The 20,479-nt window shown below is 42.0% G+C and overlaps 1 protein-coding gene across 1 annotated transcript; it reads right to left on the bottom strand.

The window, feature by feature from the left end:
- Positions 1-2,364: 2,364 nt before the first annotated feature.
- On the bottom strand, positions 2,365-20,273 carry LOC306773021 (signal-induced proliferation-associated 1-like protein 1; the record flags this gene model as incomplete). The annotated part of the gene is made up of 20 exons (XM_079262713.1): positions 2,365-4,117; positions 4,265-4,343; positions 4,547-4,664; positions 4,787-4,951; positions 5,104-5,305; positions 7,437-7,599; positions 8,117-8,332; positions 9,139-9,557; positions 9,760-9,842; positions 9,932-10,086; positions 10,195-10,338; positions 10,441-10,698; positions 10,817-11,091; positions 11,904-12,483; positions 15,720-15,877; positions 16,105-16,208; positions 16,721-16,895; positions 17,035-17,223; positions 18,445-18,575; positions 18,779-20,273. 20 exons carry the CDS (start codon positions 20,271-20,273, stop codon positions 3,974-3,976), a joined length of 5,253 nt encoding a protein of 1,750 aa, XP_079118839.1. The 3' UTR covers positions 2,365-3,973.
- Positions 20,274-20,479: the final 206 nt, after the last annotated feature.

Here is a 20,479-nt window from a genome sequence, read left to right as displayed (position 1 = left end):
CGAAGGAACCTTTTTCTCTGAAGTAAATGAGATCCCAGAAGCCCCAGAGGAAAAATCCAACAGACACACACGGTCAGTGAACGCAGCGTAAGCACAAGCAGACACACAGCCAGACGTGAACAGATGTTTGCACTGACACACCCGTTTTACTAAAAGATCAGAGATGTAACTGCTTTTCATGAAAGGTTTTCTGTCTTCTTTTGTGTTTTCTTGGCTTCATGAAGTCCTTCCCTCATTGCTTCTGAAAATATTTGGTAGAGTTCAAATGCTGTTTGCACACAGAAGAGATATTAAATGCAGGTTCTTCTCACTATCAAAAGGTTTTTATTATCTGTTTCAGGATGTGATTTCATATAAAAAAGCAGATCAGAATTCGAACAAGGCAAAACTGCTGTTCTCTGTTAGTAACCAAGGGAAACTGAGGTCACACACCCGCGTGTGTGGCGTGTCCATTAGTGTGTGAAAGCATTTGTCGGCCTACGGTGCCTACCCCACACATATCTCTCAACAGCAGAAAAGAGCAGTACTGTACATTACAACCCCCCCCCCCCACCTTCCCCCCCATCCAACATTAATAGAGATCTGCTATCACAACCATCTCCCTCTCTGTACAAATATAGCTAAATGACATAACCACCCATTCCCCAATGATTACAAGCACACACAACTCACACGCCACTGATCTGCGACAAGCGTACCTTCAGAGAGACAGGCAGACAGACAGACAGGGACTTCTCTAATCTGCTTTAAGGGGGCCAGCCCTGCTATAATCTGCATTAATGCTAAATTATTGAACAGCCTGTTCATAGCCGCACTACTGCCAGAGAGTAACACCACTGGCCACACACACACACACACACACACCACACACCCTGCTTACGTGTAGAGTGGCTGAAGAAATATGTCATCGGCTGAAGTACTGAAAAGCAAAGAATGAAACGCACAATGGAAAATGTTTTTGCACTTCTAAAATCTGTGGGGCTGCATAATTAATGTACCATTCAACATGTTATCTGAAGTGTACCAAAAGTTAACGGGAAAATAAAAATCCTGCATAGATAGTCATTTAATTTCCCATTCTTCTTTTTTATAAATACTGAAATCATAAGTTTTTTCTTTTGTTTGTTTTGTAAGGTCTGCTGAAAAGTTCAGGGAGCAGCAGCAATAAACAGGAAAACTTGTACAAGGAGCAGTGCAGCGTACAGAGCAAACTACACAATCTAACAAACTCACAGTCACTTTGAATCACAGAGGAACAAATTATGTAGGAAACATTTAGTAACCAACTTAGAGGACTAATGACAGATGGGACAAGAGACAGTCTGTACCTATTAGTGGTCCCTATAGGGAGACTAAACCTGCATATGCCCTGATGGTAGCAACTGAATGATACAAATGTGTTGTTAGTGATTATATAAAGGAAGGGAAACAGACTGCTAACAAAGCCTCATTAAACAGGTGAGGATCAGTGAAGAGATGCACTACCTCCTTGTGACCTGGACGTTCAGCTTTTTAACTTCATCTAAGTAGCATCTTAAATCAGCCCTTTGAGATGCATAAATACGCTGAAACACACTGAAGGGGAAATATAACCCCATAAATTATTGCTAAGCATTTAATATTAGTAATTCTGGACTGTTACTGTGAACTCGTGTCTTAATTTGTTGCTTGGAGCATTTCCATACCCAGAACTGTTTGCATGGCTGTAGACGTGTAACTTTATTCTTTCGATAATTCTCATTTAAGAAACACAATGGAAAGTGAATTTTGAACCAGGACCCCATATGTTGAAAGAAGCTTAATACAGATACATGAATGAATTTTCTGTTCAAGCTAACTTAACAGTAAACTATAGATCTGCAAGCTATCACAGCACTTACTTTCTGGATTCATAATCAACCAGTTCTGAATCTCTCACAGTATCATCACCCATCAATCTGTGCCATCCAGGCTCCTCTGTCACGGCAAATGTCTTGCGTAATCACTCCAAAGTGGAAAAACAGCATCTCTCTGTTAGTCACAATGCAGCAGCAGGCAGCCACCTCCTGATAGATATCCATTTACTTGTAAATCCATATCAAATAACCCAAGCAGTGGTTTCAGTCACCCTTTTTTCTCCTGATATGGCATAAAAGATGCCTTTTTTTTTTTTTTTTTAATGAATGTTGAGACAAACGTTTTAATATATCCACCACAAACTGCTTGTGCAGAGCGCAACTCAACCAGACAAAAGTGTAATTCAACAAAATATCTTTAATAGATATAAACATTTTTTTTACACATCACAGCTCAATGGAAACAGAATCACATGCTGTCACACATGTCACGAATGAAGGCAAAGGGGCGATCTGTTCCGTTAGGGACCTGGACTCTTCAAGTCCTGCTTGTGGTTAATTTCCTCTGTTATCTCCATTTCATCTTTAATAAGACTCCTTCCCCCCTCCACTTGCCAGCACAGCAAAAAGAAATGAAATAAAAAAAAAATAAAACTGTAAAAAAATAAGAATAAAGGTGCAAATCTTGATGAATATTAAATTCTCCTTATATACAGTTGCACAGTGTCAGAATACAAAAGGAGGCAGTTACATCATGAGGCTTAAATAAGGACTTTTCCCATCTACAGACCAAATTTGTGTTGGACCTTCAAGCAGATTTGCATGCTACAGAAAAGCCTGTAGAAGGAATTTCAGCATTTACACTATACCTTAGCAAGTAATTATATACTGAAAAGTACCGTTTTAATTTATTTGGGGACTTAAGGATCAGACTGAGGCCATTCCACATGCTATGGATGGAGAGAGGGTCAGTTCCATGTAGTATGTTACATGTTGTCAACACCGGGTGGTGCTGTCAATCATTCCACTGCAGCAGGCAAGGATACGAAATGTTACAGGTCAAAAAACTAGAATTGGTCATTTGGATTAAAAGTCAACCATCCTTATAGCTGTAGTTTCAGGGTATACATTTTATAATATAAGAAACAGCTTATTTAGGCAAATATGCATCTAACTGCATAAGGCTGTTTTTTTGGCCATCATCTTTGTCAGAAACTAAATTACGTCATTGTTTCACAGGAGAGAATGAGAAAAATATACGTCAACATCACGTATTTACAATAATCTGAAATGATGATTTTGATCTTTATGGCAGCCATTGTGTATTTATACAATATATATCTATATTTTGTGCCCAGTAGTCCTTTACAAATTTGACTTAATTCAAAACTTAAAATGCCCACAAACCTTAAACATAGACAGGCACGTCACCTTACAGCAGGTGTAAAGGCTATCTGCCTTTGTCCATCTATCCACCCATCTGTATCACAGTATCAAAGGGACATCTTCCATTATAGCTTCTCATTTTGGTTAGTAATACAAAAATAACCAGTCATGGTTGCAGAATTGGGAAAATCTAAACCAATGAATTTGCAACACATTTTATTCTGCAAAAGTAACTTTTATGAGAGCAACATGGGACTATACTCAACAACTCCCACATGGGATAAGAAAATCTTTAATTTCAGCTTCATAATTGGAAATCTAATCACTTTTAATTAGGTTAACGGAGGAGCTAAATGGGGACAGCAACTTAAAATCCCTTTAGGTTTAGATTTGACGTCTTGCTTTCTGACATGCAGGGATTCCGACCGTCATGTAGACCTGAAACAAAGCTTTATATTATTTATGTGCTCTTAAAGAAGAGAGCGCATGCTGATAAAAACTGTCACAGTTACACCTCTGCTCTTCCTCCTGTTCTATTCCCCCTGCACCAACCCCCCACTTTTACTGAGTCTTTTTGTCTTTAAAAGAGATTATTCCACATATCCACAAGGTTGAAGAACAGCATGTAAATCCATGTTGGCACTGCTTGAAAAGACCCAAAAAAAAAAACTATTTTGTAAGTAACTTTGTAGCGCTGAAAGCTTGAAAACAGCTTGAGTAGTGGTTAAACTCTGTGGAGGGCAGCCATCATCTTAGTTCATGTCAATGGTGTTGAAGACCCACTCTGTGAATTTCTTGAGCTTGGCAGAAGCGCTGTAAGATTCCTCCAGGAGTCGCTGGTTGTCCTCTCGCAGGCTCTGAATCTGGGCCTGTAACGACACCTTGGCATCCTTTTCCTGATGAGGACAAATACGGATTATAAACCATTTTAGATTTGAGGTTCACAACCACACATTTGACTTATTTATTGCAGGGAATGCTATAAAAACATATTAAATGTGTCAACAAAGAAGAGTAGTAAGAGCAACTGAACCATAACCCACCCTCTTCAGGTCCTCCTGTAGAGCCTTCACCATTGACTCCAGCTGGCTCACCTTCCCCATTAGGCAGGCTGGCGTTTCTCTGTGAAAAATGGACAAGCAGCCTGCTGAAACCCAAAAGTACGCCTGCTGATTTTATAGATAAGCACAGAGACGGCCAGAGAGGAAGACTAATTACTGAAAACAGTGTGTGACTGGTCTAAAATCTGCCAGGTCTTCCACAGTGTTGGAAACAAGTGAAGTAAAACAAACATTGGTCTCAGACCATGACCTGAGGCCTCTTACCCCGGCGAGGGCTGTCTCAGTGGAGCTGCCTGAGGCTCGGCCTGCTGGGGGCTGGCAGCTGCTGCACTCTCAGCCACGGAGCTCTCCTCCTGGGCTGCTAGAAAAACCAGTCTTTGCTCTAAAACACAAAACATTCATTATTACACCTGGAACAATGTTTATCTACATTTGTTTGTGTGACAGATTGATTTTAAGCATTACTGATATGAAGTTATGAATTTAAACAAGTCATCTGCTTACCCTCAAATGCCTTGGCAGCATCCACCAAGTGGGCCCAGTCCAACGGGCCATCAGCTCCAGTGTCAGGCAGGGGCATGAGAACAGGCTCCATCTGCTGCTGCTGCTGCTGCTGCTGTGTCTTCCTGTCCCGCTCCAGACCTGAGCTCTCTGGGGCTGACAGGTCTCCTGGGAAGATGAACAGAAGAGTGAACAACTGTGAACAACACTTGGATCTGCTCTCCTGCGACATGATTTAAATCGAGACAGCATGCAGGTTCAGTTTTGGTTTCTTTATTTAATTACATGCAGTCGCAAAAGAAAAAAACAAAAAAAATCACCCAGAGATTTGTGCGACGCTCGCCGGCTCGGCCCTTGGTGGGTGGTGGGGGAGCGGGGCATGGTGGAGCAGGTGAAAAGAAGGTCAGTGGACATGTCTCGCTGTCCAGTGGAAGATGGCTCCCTCTGGCCGCTGTAGATACTCTCGTCTGACAGTGTTCTCTGAAGAGAGCGACGGCTGGGTGGCGGGCCTGGAAACAAGGGCTTCAGAGAGGAACGCAAACAGACAACAAGTTGAGAAATTACAGCAAAACTCAAACTAAAGAGAGGACAAAAACAATATTTAGGAGTGATTCATAACCTTCAGTATAATACAAACCCTGCAGTCATGGACGAGTTCACATCCAAGTCATTTTACATATGTATAATTCAATTTAATTATAAAGGAACATTTTTGAGTCACTTAAACCTTGAAAAAGTAGATCATTTTAGATATATTCCCATGTAAGTGCATTCTTAATGTGTAGGTGGCTTTGTCTAAATTTGAACACATTTCAGGAGTTAATCACTCCTCCGTTTGGTTATTTTCCATTCTTGTAATTCTAGCTAAATATTTCTGCCATTTACCATGACTGGTATTTAAATCTAGACAACTTTGTCATCTGGTACATTTACTGGTTGAGCTTTGTTTTCTTAAGCTATGTTTGTTCAGTTTTTGTGTTAAGTAAACTATTCCAAGCAGAAAGAATTCAAACCATTTGAGATGTCAGACGAGGAAATGCACATGTGTGTTTATAATGGAGGCATTCCATTCAGGGACGGCCCTGCTATTGAGCATGCTGGTTTATTGTTAAGGTTTACTGGGGCTGAAAGAACGGAGGCTTTGTTAAAGTTGCTTCTAATTCTCATTTTTGCAAATATGTCTTTTATCAAAAAGCTTTTTCCTTTTAACAACTGTTCATTAATCTCTTGGTTTTTTCAATTATAAATTTATACTTTTATGGCTGTTTAAACCCATATATTTATTGCTAATTATAATAACAATATTCACTTTATTAATCCTTATTGGGAAATCCAGCTCTGCATTTGACCCATCTTTGCAAGAGAGCTGTGGTCTGCCATGTTTCAGTGCCTGAGGAGCAGTTTGGGGGGGGCCTGAAGGCCTTTCTCAAGAGCCCACAGTCGTACACCTCTGTTGGCACACTGGGGACACAAACCCGGGTTCTCCAGTCCCAAGCGCTAGGCTACCACGCTCCCAAAAGTATTACTGATTTATTATTACTGATCTATTACTTGTTTCATTTGAAACCGACTAGCTGAAAATGACAGAATTTGAAACAAAATTCTACATGGAAAAAAATAAACCAAATCTCTTTCTTAAAGGAAAAAAACATAACTAATATAAAAGCAACGTAAAAAAAAAAAGTAATTTCCTATGGAAATTGGTGATGAGGCAAAAATCGCTACAGCCAAGCGACAGTCGTGAATGTGAAACTATGACTTTATTCATTTAGACTTGCACATGGGGGCTTGTGACACGACACAAGAAAGTTGACAAATATTTATCGTTAGTCGCTGGTGCATGGCACAGCAACCAATCACTGAAGGATTCCTCAAGTGGATCATGAATTTTTCTGGATCAGCCTTGAGATCTGCTATGAAATATTGATATTTATCATGATGTTTCCTTGTTTTTAAAATAAATGAACCTAAGTTTTCTTTTTTCTGTATAGTTTTAACTGCAAGATTTCTGCCAATCCAAGAAAAATCTGACTCTTCATCCTTCAACCTTTAAAAATTCCAAAATTCCCTCCAATGTCATAATCAATCAAATTTCTTGCAAACAAGTGATCTGAGAGCATGATGTGTTGAGAGCGACTGTGTTGTGCTGTTTGTCATCCCGTGTGTTTGGTTTCACCTGGGTAGCAATGATTGCTGTCCTTTGTCCCCCCCCCCCCCCCCATCAGTTGAGCCCATAAGCCTGTTAATGACCACTTGATGTGAGTCATCAGTGTATATTCTGTATATTCATCAACACTAAATTAGAATTTCTTTTCTGTTAAATGAAATTTATTTGGTTATTTCATTATGAAGATGAATGTATGACCTTTTGTTGGACTTACCATATCATCTTTGAATTCACTGTTTTAACTGCTAATCAGTTGCTTTTATCCCACTACTTCATCTAGTTTACCAGATAACTTTAAACCAATCTTTTCCAGCTCTTTAACTTTCTATCAATCTCATTCAACTTCCCAAATTACTCAAAAAATGACCACCACTTTGCAGCTGCAGTCCCCTCCGCCAAATGTAATAAAAACCTCAGCCAATATCACATCACCATGACAGGCAACTACATCTGTATGAAAGGTCAGGCAACTGCAATTTTCATTACCTTCTCTTCATTCGTTGTGGGAGGTGGGCTGTCCAGAGTGATGAGTTTCTTCAAGTCTTCCTCCAGGCTGGATTTGGCAGTCTGCCGCTGGGGTGACTGGGAGCCACGGAGATTGGCCCTGAGCTGGGGCTGACCACCCAGCAGGCCGTCACTCTGGTGGCGTCTGGAGGCAAAAGACAAAATCTCATATATTCAAAATCATTTTATATAAAACAAATATCATAAAAAAAAGTAGGTGCAGATCAGAACGAGTTGCAATAACAGGAGAAAGTGTAATTAGTTTGGCACACTGAGTCAAAATAACACTTTTTATGCACAAAATCAAGCAAGTTTCAAGCACAAACTATGCAAACACACTTAAAACTGTAGAAAAACTGCTAAAAGCTTTAAATGGAAGAAGTTCAGGATGCCAAGTCATCCCTTCCTGCAAATTAAGCTATATTGTTTTCAACCGAGCTTTAAAACTCAGTTCCACCACATGGGGGCACTGTTAACCAAATCTAAAAAAGACCACCAACATCAACAAGCTTTTCCGTCCCTGAACGAGTAAAAATTTGCACTAAACAATGTTCCACACTAGAAAGCATTTCTACACTGAACTCCTGTTTCCCACAGCATGCCGCACTGCATTGGCTTCATTCAGAGATCTATAGGAAAAGAAACAAAGGTTTCTGTCTTACTTGCGAGTGTTTCCAAAATCCACAGAGTTCACAGTTCCCCCAGGTTTCCTCCAGCCAATCAGGTACTTTGATGTTGCTCCTTGACGAGGATAGAAGCTCTTGGTTCCTGGAGAGTGGGATGTGGGTGAGACGTCGGCAGCGGCTGTCTCGCTCTGTGGTGACACTGCTCTGCAGCTCTGTCCCATTGGACTCCCAGAGTGACCAGAACTGATTGTACTGGAAACAGGACATGAAAGAAAGGCAGAAGGTTGGATAGTGAAAGCTATTAAGGACTTCCTTGAAAATTATATAATACACAAACACAGTGGCATTTTTTATTCTTATTTTAGCTTTAATTTTGTTTTGGTTGATGATCAATAAATCTTGTATAAAATATTTTTTCCAAGTTAAAGTAAAAAAAAAAAAAATTTAGCAGCCGGATTAGGATAAAGACTCTTAAAAACCTTTAAAATTTATTCCATGACTGCGTCGTCAACAGACTGGATCAACTGATTATTTCATAAATAGAAAATAGGACAGAGCATCCTTGCATGTCATTTTCATCCCTTTCAAATTCCAATTTTACATGATGTGACAGAAAAGCTCATATTTTTAAAGTTTTGTGTTTGCGTGTGTGTGTGTTTGTGTGTGTGTGTGTGTGTGTGTGTGTGTGTGTGCATACTATGACATAAAGCTGTTTCTATACACGTCTGTTGGCAGTGGGTTATTTCTATCTGACTGAAGAGAGAGACGGGAGCTTTATTTGATTCAAAAGAGAAGAATTTTGAAGAGGGAAAGCAGAGCTGAGCTTAGTCTGCATTTCTTGTGACTTCAAGCACTTCCTTTGTCTCCTCTCTAACCCACAAGATGGAGTAAACCACTCTCATATTTTATTCTTCTCCTCCACTCTTCCCTTTGTTAATGAAGGTTTGGACATTTCCATCTGGAACTGTACAGGATATATCTGGACTATAATGAATAAAACACTGCAGAAAGCTTCTGCAGCTGTTTATACAGCTGACACTAACAAAACATCTGCACACCTGGAGTGGGAGGTGGCATCACTCAGGCTGTAGGAGCCATTATCTGGACCCTGTGGAAAGGTGGATGGACTCTTCGCTGGGATTTCACTCCCTCCGGCAGCAACAAGGGAGTCTGGAGTTGGAGGTGAAGAGTCGGCTCCTCTTTGGCTCCCTGCTGGATCTTCCTGCCATGGGATCTTTTCCTTGGCTCTGTAGCCACCAGTGGAAGAAGCTGTGCTGCTTTGAGTGGCGGTGAAAGAAGTAGCATCGATGCCACTGTCAGCGGAGGTGCCCTGAAGGTAGTCATTAAGCTCTGGGTCGCTGCGTACTCCTGAACGGGAGCCGACTTCGTACCATTTCTCATCGCTGTGGGCTGAGCTGGAGGCGTTACTGGACAGCGTGTTGCTGCTTGACTGGCTGGATGAATATGGAGCATCTGACTATCAAATGAAGCAGAGAATGATCAGTAACAAGCACACACAATTTACTAAAATCTAGCATTTCTTTAAAATACGCAGCATGCCGGTTTTTGTGGCAAGTATTTTTATTTTTATTTTTTTTTTAAATGAAACTCTCGTCATTTCTACTTGCTGTCAGATAGCATAAATAAATGACATATTAAAGTTGTGGATTGTTGCTTACCTTACTGATCTTATTAGGGGACACGTGGCCGCTCTGGTCTGATGGCTGGAGCCGAGGAATCACCACTTTGGAAACTACAGTGTCTATAAGAGAAAAGTTGAACGAATTCAAGTACAGAAACCATAAAGAGCTTCAGTTAGTTAGTTACAACAGAGTTGTCTGTTCTGTATACCTGAGCTTGTTTTGTCTACCAGTCTACTGGTTGCATCCCCGTCCCCAGTTCGGGTCCATCCAACACCAGCAGCAGAACACATTTTCATCCCATTGACCTCCTCACCAGCCACTTGCCGCGCAGATGAAACCGGCGACTGGCAGTTGATGTTAAACCTGCAGGAAAAATGAGAGGATGATCTCGGTTACCATGAAGCAATCAGCAGCAAGAAAATGTGTAAAGATCAGTCGCTGTAACCTGCAACAAAGATGTAAAAAGCTTACCCATCAGGCATAGACTTCTGCCTCCAGCTGCTGGAGCTTGTGGTGTCTGCGTATGAGAGGTTGGAGGGGGAGTTGGTGTTGTGCAGTGCGCGACCCATCACAATGGAGCAGGCAAGAGCATAGTTATCGTTCCCTGGGGAGTATCTGTGAGGACACATATGGATGGCATTAAGGACACATGCTGCAAGCAGATGGATTTCTGATTGTCTGAAAAGTTATATAAAAGCAACATATTTTTTCTGTGACCTTTTCGGGTTGAGAGGTCGGCCGTCACTGGACACACTGCGGGGAATAACGGCACAGTTGCGCTCGCTGAAGTCTGAGGGCGGCGCTTTGATCAGGGTTCCTGTTGTGCCAGCAGCACGAGTTTGAGGGCTGGATGAAGTGCGCGGCCACTTGGTGTTGTTGTTTGCTGGGCGGAAAGGGAACTTTAACTCATATGGCATGCCCTCCTTGTGGTTCTTGTAGTCCACAAGTGGCATGTGGTAGATTTCTGAGCCGCCTCTGTTGGCAGACAAAACAACCACACAACAGTTTAAAAACAGCCTTAAAAAAAAAAAAAAAAAAAAAAAAAAAAAAAGTTGTTTCCTTTTTAAATCTCGTTCTTCTACATTGACTCTACCTGCGCGGTGTGGAGTCTTCATGTGGAGGAATGATGACCACCTTGACAGTGACAGACGTTCTGAGCAGATCAATCATCTGCTCATGGGAGAGCGAGGCCACTGACACCTTGCAGATCTCCACCAATCGGCTGCCCTGCCTCAGCCCTGCCTGATAGGCATATCCATACGGCTCCACTTCCGCTACTATGCCCTCGAAGTTTACATGAAAACCCAGCTGACCTAAAGCGTTACGACGCAGGGTCATCTCTGTGGTCTGGCTTCCCTTGGTTAACAGCTACAGAACAGATATGCAAAGATAAACAGCTTGCATTAGAAATGAATTGGGAGAGGGGTAAGAAGTAGAAGAAACGTCTGATAAACCTCTCATCTCCTCCCCCCATGCCCACAACAACATAGGCCACGCAAAAAAAGAAAAAACAAGTACTGCTAAAGCTAATAGCATGTCATTTTTACACTTTGTTTACCATCAACTACATTTGCGGTCTCACTCAAGATGAATAGCCCACATTAAACCCAACCAAAACTACATGATCATAAACCTCAGTAATGATATTGTATAAGTAACTGACTTTGGATTATACTTTACTCTGGCATTAGAAGTCCTGCAAACAGCGGCAGTGGCTTTTAGGTGGTTGTGTAACTTAAGACTACGCCCAGATGTAGCTATAATAAAACCAACAATACTTAGCTGTTTCTACAGCTGTAAAAGGACTGGACAGCGAAAAACATGCCCTTGCTCCCAATCATGAAAATAAAATTCCCTTAAAGACTACACTGAGCACTGTTTGCCCACATACAAGCCGCAGGGTATTTCCAATAGCCTTCACAGTTGTACATTTTGACTCAGTACGGTTGCTTGATTTAGAAATGTACACTGATAGTTTTGTTTTTAATCATGGTTACCTATAAAAGATAAGATGTTGAGAAAATCAAATGTTAAACAGTAAGGCATTTATTAAAATACCAAGTTAAAAAGACTGATATGTGTTCGCCAACTACTGCAGTCAGCGACAGCATGTCTGGCTTAATGTGACCTCTCATGGCTGCAGCAGATTATGTTAATAACTCGTGTGGTGGTCCACTGACCTCAAGCCTTTTGACAACTTCTCCAAAATCTTCCGTGTTGTTATTGATGGAGCGCAGCGACACACTTTCACCACGTTCATAGTAGATCTTCATGGAGGCGGGGCTTCCTGTTGACCAACCGATAACGTCCCGCGTGGCGCAGTTAAACACGACCGCCTTGGCCTCTTGATCCAACAGGATGATGAAGTCGTTTGAAATGGCCAACAGGCACTCGCGCTCGGCACCCGCTACCTGATCTTCAGCATGAACCTGCCATGTTATGGCCCCAAGACTCCGCAGCTCTGCCCTGCTGTATGGACGCACTTTTTCCCTCCGTTTGTGAGCCAGAGAGATAAAAGGAAACTTCACTGTGGGCTCCACAGGTGTACTGGTCACATGGCGTTCTGCCAAGTCCCGAAGATATTCCTGCCGGGTGCGCGTTGCCATGGCACCAAACTTTTCTGACTTGTGGGCTGCGTTCTCCGCGTTGATGACTTTGGCCAATAAGAAGTCCCGGAAGACGGTAGATTTAGGGAAGGTTACACCTTTGGGGATTGGTGGGCCGAAAGAGGGGACGTCTTGGGACCGGGTGACAGCCACACTGCAGAGGTACAGACGAGGAAAATGAGAGACTGTTAACTGAAAATGCAACATGTTATATAATTAAAGTGGGAGGGGAAGAGGGGGGTATACCAACCAAGCTTTCAAAGTCTTTGTTGCAATAAAAAAACAAACAAACAAAAAAAAAAAACTTCAATCACTTACAGGCAAGCAAATAAATGCAGATGTCGACAAGAAAACTATATAGCAGGGCCATCAGTTCAGTCCTATGAGGGTCGGAGTTCTGCAGGTTTTTAATGTTTCCCTGCTCCAACACAGACTTAAAAGTTTGATTCCTCATGTAGAACGTCATAGATTGTAAGATCCATTTAATTTAAATCTGCTGTGTTGAAGTAAGGATAAATTGAAATCCGGATTACAGTCTTTGTAGGACCAAACTGAGCAGCCTTGCTCTATAGAATGAGAATATACAAAGAGACTGACTCAAAATATAACAAGCAATAAACATGGGCGCGATTTTATTAACTTGAAGCACAATCCAGACACAAATATATATGTATTACTTACATGTGGTCACAAGATTAGGGCAAAACAATTTCAAATGGAAGGACAATACAATTGGTTGGTTATAAAAGCCCAGTGGGGACATTTTTACACCTTGTCTTCAGGTATTGTTGCCTTTGACCTCTTTCACTTGCTCGTACAAAGAAGGGCGTTAAAATTCCTGCAGGCAAAGCTCTGGTCCTGTTACCCTCCACTGCTCCAATTCCATTTACACACAATGGTTGTCCTAGTTACATTACCATTAGTAAACATGTGTGGATAACTGCCTAATAGGCAGTTAGTAACTTGATTTACTGCACAAAAACTAAGCGAGGTTCAAAACTATGTAATTGCTTTACCACAAATATAGAGTCAAAGTTTGAAGTGGCATTTTTACAGACACTTCTTTAAACTAAAAGTAAAGCTTGGATACTACAAAGATGCAGTGTGTTCTTCTATACATAGGTATCACGATTAGTAGTCGACAAACAAATGAAAATCAAGACGCTGCTTAAGCTATTGTGACAATCCTGACAAGTCTCCATCTGGCCCATTTAACAGATCACATAGGCACTGCTTGTAGCATAAATGTTACACATCATGCCTGACCAACCCTGACTTAAAAATACTATACATCCAGTCAGAGATGTCAAGCCAAGCCAAATCCTAGTGCTGTCATCCTGCTATGCTGTGATACATCATGGTTTAGAGAAAGAACTAGGACTGCAGCTAGCAAGCTCCACCAGCCTACATTTCCTAAACAAAGATGTAGTTATGCAATCCGCCTTGCTGGCCCCGTGTGACTTTGAGGCAGTGGTTGAAAGCAGCAGATTAGCACCATGCTGGCCCCAGGCCACTGACTCCTTTAATGCTCTGGACTGGCTCAATATGACCAGAATATTATACAAATCTCGGCAGCAGGCAACAATAGGCTATTAATAACTAGATGACTCAACAAATCACAATATTCATTTTAACAGATTTGACTAGACGTGCCATTATTGATGTGGTGAAAAGAAAAATCGTGTAAATGGAAAACAAAAATCAAAACAAAAAAATCTTTCTCTGGGAATTTTTTTGTGTTTGCAAAGAGGAACTCGTGACCAGCTGATATTGACAAAGTTTGGTCTCCTGTGAGTGCAAAGTCAAATCATTGCATCAGCTACTTTGTATGGTTTCAGCCAAAGAAAACCAAAAGGCAAAAACCGACTAATTACTTACCTCCTCCCTCAGCAAAATGCTACTGTGCTCCTCAAATTTTACTGTGAAATATGAGTCTTTGTCGCAGTCAATGAAGAGAGTACAGCTGATCCTTACAGTTCTTGTTTGTAGCTACCTTACAACACTCTGAATCACCAGTCAGTCTGTTGGAGCAAAGCCTCAGTATGGAATGAGTTTGTTTTGATCCCCAAATCCTTCCAAGCATCATGAAAATGCATCCAGAGAAGCCTTGTGTCAGTGAGGACCGAAGTTTCAACACATGGTGCCTCGATCCATAGAATATGAATAGAAGTTGAAGGTTGAAAGTGAGTGGCTCTGGGTGGGGTAGCTAGATCGTCCTCAAGGATTCTATATCTTGCATATCTCCATTTTGTTGTTACGGTATAACCAGGAGAACAAGCATTCCATCTCTTCTCTTTCTTCGGATATATATACATAAAAAAAAAAAAAAGATCCTCCAGGAGAAAAACAAACTGAAAAAAAAAGCGTACCCAGGTCACCTTAAAATAAGCTCCCTGGCACAAACAAAGACGGAGAAAAAGGGCTCAAAACATACAATGCTGCTGGCGCGAGAGACCAAGGGTGGTCTGACTTGTCCACACCAGAGGTGGACTCTGAAAGGTCTGAGGAACACAGCTCATCACAGTCCTCCCTACTCACATGCATGTGCGGGTGAAGAGAGCACTTCATGTGCATAGCGCTAACTCCTTCAGACCACTCCGACTCATGTTGCCCAGAGGCAAAGTGGCAGGCAAGGAGAGGAGGAGGTCGGGGAGGGGGAAGGTTGTATTATACGAGTGTGAGAAGAGTGAGTCTTTGAGTGAATTAGTGTACAAGTGGGAAAAATGTGTGCATAAGTGTGTAACTGTGTGCACTGAATGCAACTGAGCATGAGAATGAGGTAAAATAGAGAAATAGGAGTCCAGGAGTGACAGGGAGCAACTATGTGGACATAATATGTGTGTGTTCGGAGCACAGAAAGTGCAAGTGCAGTGGGCTGGCATTAAATAAGTGGTAACGTCACAGAGTTGGAGTCTGATCATCACATGGCCAAGAATAAGCTAGCAAAATAGAACAAAAACCAATCTGACAGCAACTGCAGTCTCCTTTTTACTGGAATGAAACTAATTCATCTTTCTACAAACTTAGAGACAAACATGCAGTCTATAGGACAACAGTGAGACAAAAGGCTTTTATGTTTCACCAATGCCTTGCAGTCAATGCTTTTTGTCTTAATGCTACTGCAGCTACCTGATGAAAACAGCAACTACCACTCTGCAGCTTTTAAGGGTCCAACTCTGCAGAGACCATGAGTTTGGTCTGTCTGGTTCACTATAAATTGTGACAAGGCTGCTTTGTTTCTGGTTACTGTTAAACATGGTACACATACATGTAGAAAAATAAGGATTTATTTTCATTGCTGCACACCGTAGCTAAATAAGACACTCCCTGCATCACGTTTCCATGTCAATCTGCAGCTTTTATTTCTGCTGATCATGTGCAAAGACCCACCTGTAGCATGTGTTGTCAGAGCAGGGGTCATGTACTCGTACGACAATAAAAACATGCTGAAAGTGAGATCGAATAGCTCTAGGAGTGAAGGGGTGAGCTCCCGGCTCCTGGAACACAATGGTCACGATGTCGTTCCCAATGTGGCGCTTCCTCAGCAACTGGAAAACAAAAACATTTAATTAGAGAAGTAAGAACTGGAAAACTGAAAGATTTTGACACATTCTGTTCTTAGAAATGAAATTAAATCGGACTCATGAGTTACGCGTCACCGGGCATTTCTCTGAACAGTAGACTCTTTCAGGCTTTCTTTAGTGCATCTATTTGCAGTTTTTTATGTCTTGACAGACAACCATCATATCACAAAAGATGCTCTCTCTGTCTTTACCTGTTGTCTGTTGTTGGGCGTGTAAGGCAGCAGAGTAGACACATGAAACATGATTTCATAGTCCTTATACGAAGTGTACAGGGAGTGAGTGCCCGTAGAATCCGCTGCAGGAAAAACATGCAATAGATTGTGAGACTCGTTGTAAACAACTCTCACACTGAATGACAGCATGCAAGCTCATCCCAATCTAAACAACTGGACAATAGTTAACTGTGGGTCAATGTAAACCTGACTAAATTAATGGTCATATAATGAGCAATTAATTGTTTAAGTCATGCATCCTGCAAGTACAGTTTGTTTAGCTTTTGTTTGACAGTAATAAAGGGGCAAAGTACAACAAATAGAAAGTGTAACTTCAACAAACCACCATTAAAGTTTCCTTACTTCCATTGTTAAAACTAAAGCCTAGCTAAGTTACAGCCAAAGTACAAAGTGCAAAGAAAGTTTCCTGTGAGATAAAGTATACATCTGTTTACCGTTTTATATTTCATAGCATTTATAACAACAGTCATACGATGCTTCACAGATGTGTCACCACCTAACAATTTAGTACATGCTAATACACTCCCCCACATAGAGTTGTGTGTCATCTCTGAGTGTGTCTGGGAGTGGTTACTTTTGGTGTCCAGCTGGGCTCTGTACTTGGTGAAGCCCTTGAGTCGGACCTTCTCCCCCAGCAGCTGGAGGAACTCTTCCAGGGCGGGCCCTGCTGTCTCATTGTTGTACATTTCCTCCTCTGTACTCTGCCCAGCTCTGCAGTACATCACCCCCACCTTCACCTGAAAACTGAGCTGGAGACCAGCAAGCACAGACACACATGCACACACACAGAATATATCTTTTACTGGCCATCTCATGGAAACAGAGAAAACACAAACTCCCTTTCCGCTATTCGTAAATAGTTTTATGTCCTGTGTGTTATCTTCCTACCCCTTGTTCATCCAGTTTCATCAGCTGCTCTGTGACTTTGGGTGTGTTAAGAGCCAGTCTGAGGCAGGACAAATCCAGCTCTGGAAGAAGGTACTCCAGTACCTCTTTGATGGGCAGCCCTTGGGTAGTGCCGTGTTTAGAGGTGGAAGGCACTGCATCCTCCAGTATTGAACCTCGAAGTGTTATCAGCTGGAAGGATGAAGACAGAGATGAAGAGGAGATTACAGTGAGGACTGTGAGAGGTAACGGAAGGCACCTCAGGAATATTTTATCTGCTTTGAACTTTCTCTTTTAGATGAAACGTGCTGATAGCTAAACATGTTGTGGCACAAGGGGGGAAAAAAAAAGTTCTTAACGTAACACCAATGTCTTATTTCAACAATAAAGTCACTGACATGAAACGATTATGACTCAAAGCTTATGGTAACAGGAGTAAAGGTGAAGAAGAAGAGGTGGGAGAGCATGTTCACATATTCTGTGTTCACAAAGTGTGCATTGTGCTGAGCTCTGAGACTGAACTCAATCATTCAGCTATCATAAGCAGCTGGAACGGACAGAGACTTTCTCTCTCCTGCAAGCTGGAGGCTGTGCTGAGTCTGGATTTACAATGGGCCTGTGTTCTCATGTTTGGATGAGGGGGTTGGGGTGCTTAGGTACTCCTAACCTGCAAGGTTTTAATCACATGCACCTGTCCTGCTTCAGTCCACAACAAACAACCTCAGGCACATACCTTTGCACTCTGTCTGGGAATGCATGACAATAAACCCCATATCTACAAATGTTAGACCAAAATTCCCAAGTTAAACAGAGTAGACCAAACACTGCCACAAAAATAGGATTGTTACTTAAGAAGTAACGTCTCCACACAGCAGTTTTAAGTTGCTGATAGGCCTTGGAGGCTTTAAGATGAGTGCACCTCCTGAGTTTTCTTTACTCAGTTTTTTTTTTAGTTTAGTTTTTATTTATATTTTTATTCATATATATATATATATATATATATATATATATATATATATATATATATATATATATATATATATATATATATATATATATATATATATATATATATATATGTATATATACTTTTTTTTTTTGGTTTTTTTTTTTAGTTTTTTGCTGATATCTGGGAAGACAGCTGAATCGCTCAGGGGGTAGTTGCATGATAAAAAAAAAAACAAGGACAGACTTGTGTTACCTTAATCTGGTTTTCTTAATGCAGTGTGTAAAGTAATAACTTGATCTGACATAAACAATGAGCTCAGTGACAATCTAACAAGACTGAAAATTATTTTCTCACAGTCAAATGAATTTTCTTATGACATTATTTATTATGTATATTATTATTATTTATGTTAAAATATCAGTCTACTTTGTTAAATACCATGTACAGATTAGTGTATGTCTGACCTCACTGGTTCTGAAGATGAGGCGGTAGTTATACTGCTGTCCATGCTCTTTATCTTCTTCCAGCTTCTCTCTGCGCAGACTTACAGCAACTGGACCCAGCGCTTCATCTATCCCAAAGTAGTTCCGGTGCTCTGCAGTATACAAGTACCATGTTTAATAACACCTAACATCACAGCTTAAATTAAATAAAATATATCCTATAAATCTCTAATGGGAAATTAAAATAAAACAAGTAAAAATAAAACAAAACAGTAAAATAAGGTTGGTTGCATGTAAAGTACAGATCCACAGTAAAATATTCATGTGAGGATAATTAAAGTTACAAGCACCTCACCTCTAAGGTAGAAGAACTTCCTATAGTAGTAGGCTCCCAGGTCGACATGCTCCACAATATACTGTTTGCCCTTTTCACTGAGTGTGGTGAGTCCCTCCTTTGATCCCTCGAGAACTGCTACTCCAGCATTGGTGAAATGTGTGCTCACAGATGTTTCATACACGTTGCCTTCCCCTGACAGGGTCCCTGAGCTGCTACTATTTCCTGCTCCACCACTCACAAGCCCATGATAGCCTGCTCCACCTGCTCCAAACCTGCCCCTCCTATTTCCATCAGCACCAATTTCGTTGCGGAAGCAGGGGCAGCTTAGCAGCATTTCGTTGCTCTGCTCGTCTCCTGCATCCAGGCTTGGACTGTCTCTAGAACTGAGCTCTTCCTGGCTGCCACTAGGGGAGCTATAAGGCAGACTGTGGGTGGATGACAGAGTGGAGGTAGCCGAGGCTACGGCAGCAGCAGATGCGCCAGTGGTGGTGTTTTTCCTTTTGACTGCTGTCTGCCGCAGCTGAATTACTTCGTTGAGGTCAAAAAGCATGCTCTGAACATCGTAGTGGGAAAAGCCTTTCTGACACTGCCAGGGCTTCAGAGAGAGACCCATGTCATCTGTCCGGCCTTCTTCCAAGTCAGATCCTACTCTCGCGGAGTCCAACTCGCCCCGCACACTCCTAAGTTTACGAAATATAGACTCACCGCCTGTCTCAGACTTGGTGCGCCTTTTTGGATGCTTGTCTTTGTCCTTGGGTTTAGGAGTATGGCCATCTGGGACATCCTCTTGAAGGTCTATGACTGCCTGCTTCCCCCCGATATTCAGCATATCCTCCAGTTTATCTGGAGCAGGGCTGCGCTGGTCAACTTTGCCCCCTGAATATCCCTTAAGCATTTCAAAGAAGCTCTCTCCAGAAACTCCATGTTGATCTATTGAGGATGTGCTGCCATATTCACGGTGGAGAGGGGACCATTTGGCTCCTGGTGAAGAACCCCAGTCTTCTCCACTGTCTCCACTGCCTTCCATCTCACTAATAGTCATGTCGCTATTGCTGCGCTGACGAATGCGTCTCTGCCGTGGGTTTTTATGTGCTGGGCCTCTGTAGTCTCCCGGGGCCAGGTAACGAGTGTCAGGGCTGTAATTGTTAGCCTGGGCCTGGGTTCGACTCTTCAGAGTGTTGTGGATGTTACGTAGCATCGATGAGTCCTGAGGGCTCAAAACAGGACCCAACTTAATGTGACTTTTAGCAACAGGGGGCATACCAGATTTCTCAGGATCAGGAGACGAATGCCACGAACCCCCTGGAGCTTCTTTCCTCGGGGGCCAATCTGCCACCCGAGCCCGAACACCCATTTTAGGCACTCCTGTGCTCACAGTGGCATGGACATTGTCTGTGCGAGTTGGCACAGCCCCTCCATTGACTAGTCGGAGGTGGCCAGTGTAAAATTCATTAGTGGCAGGAATAGAACCTCCGACAGTACGCTCCATGGATGGGTGTTTCAGGCTGGTCATGACACCAGGGCCATAGGCTAAAGGCACTTAGCAGATAGGCATGATTGCCTTTCGGATGGGATGCTGCTCCCTGAATTCATAGGAAATTTGATTGTCAAGATCAACAAGTGACGAAGCAAAAATAAGTTCTTCAGCACTCAGGTTTGCATACTGCTTGCTCCAGTGCAGCAACACTCCCTGTTAGCATTTTTCCCTCCAAACATGGA

This window comes from Telmatherina bonti (genome assembly GCF_933228915.1).
Source record: "Telmatherina bonti genome assembly, chromosome: 22".
Lineage (NCBI taxonomy): Eukaryota > Metazoa > Chordata > Actinopteri > Atheriniformes > Telmatherinidae > Telmatherina > Telmatherina bonti.
Note: the sequence above shows the minus strand (reverse complement) of the source record. Positions and strands in the feature narration are given on the sequence as shown.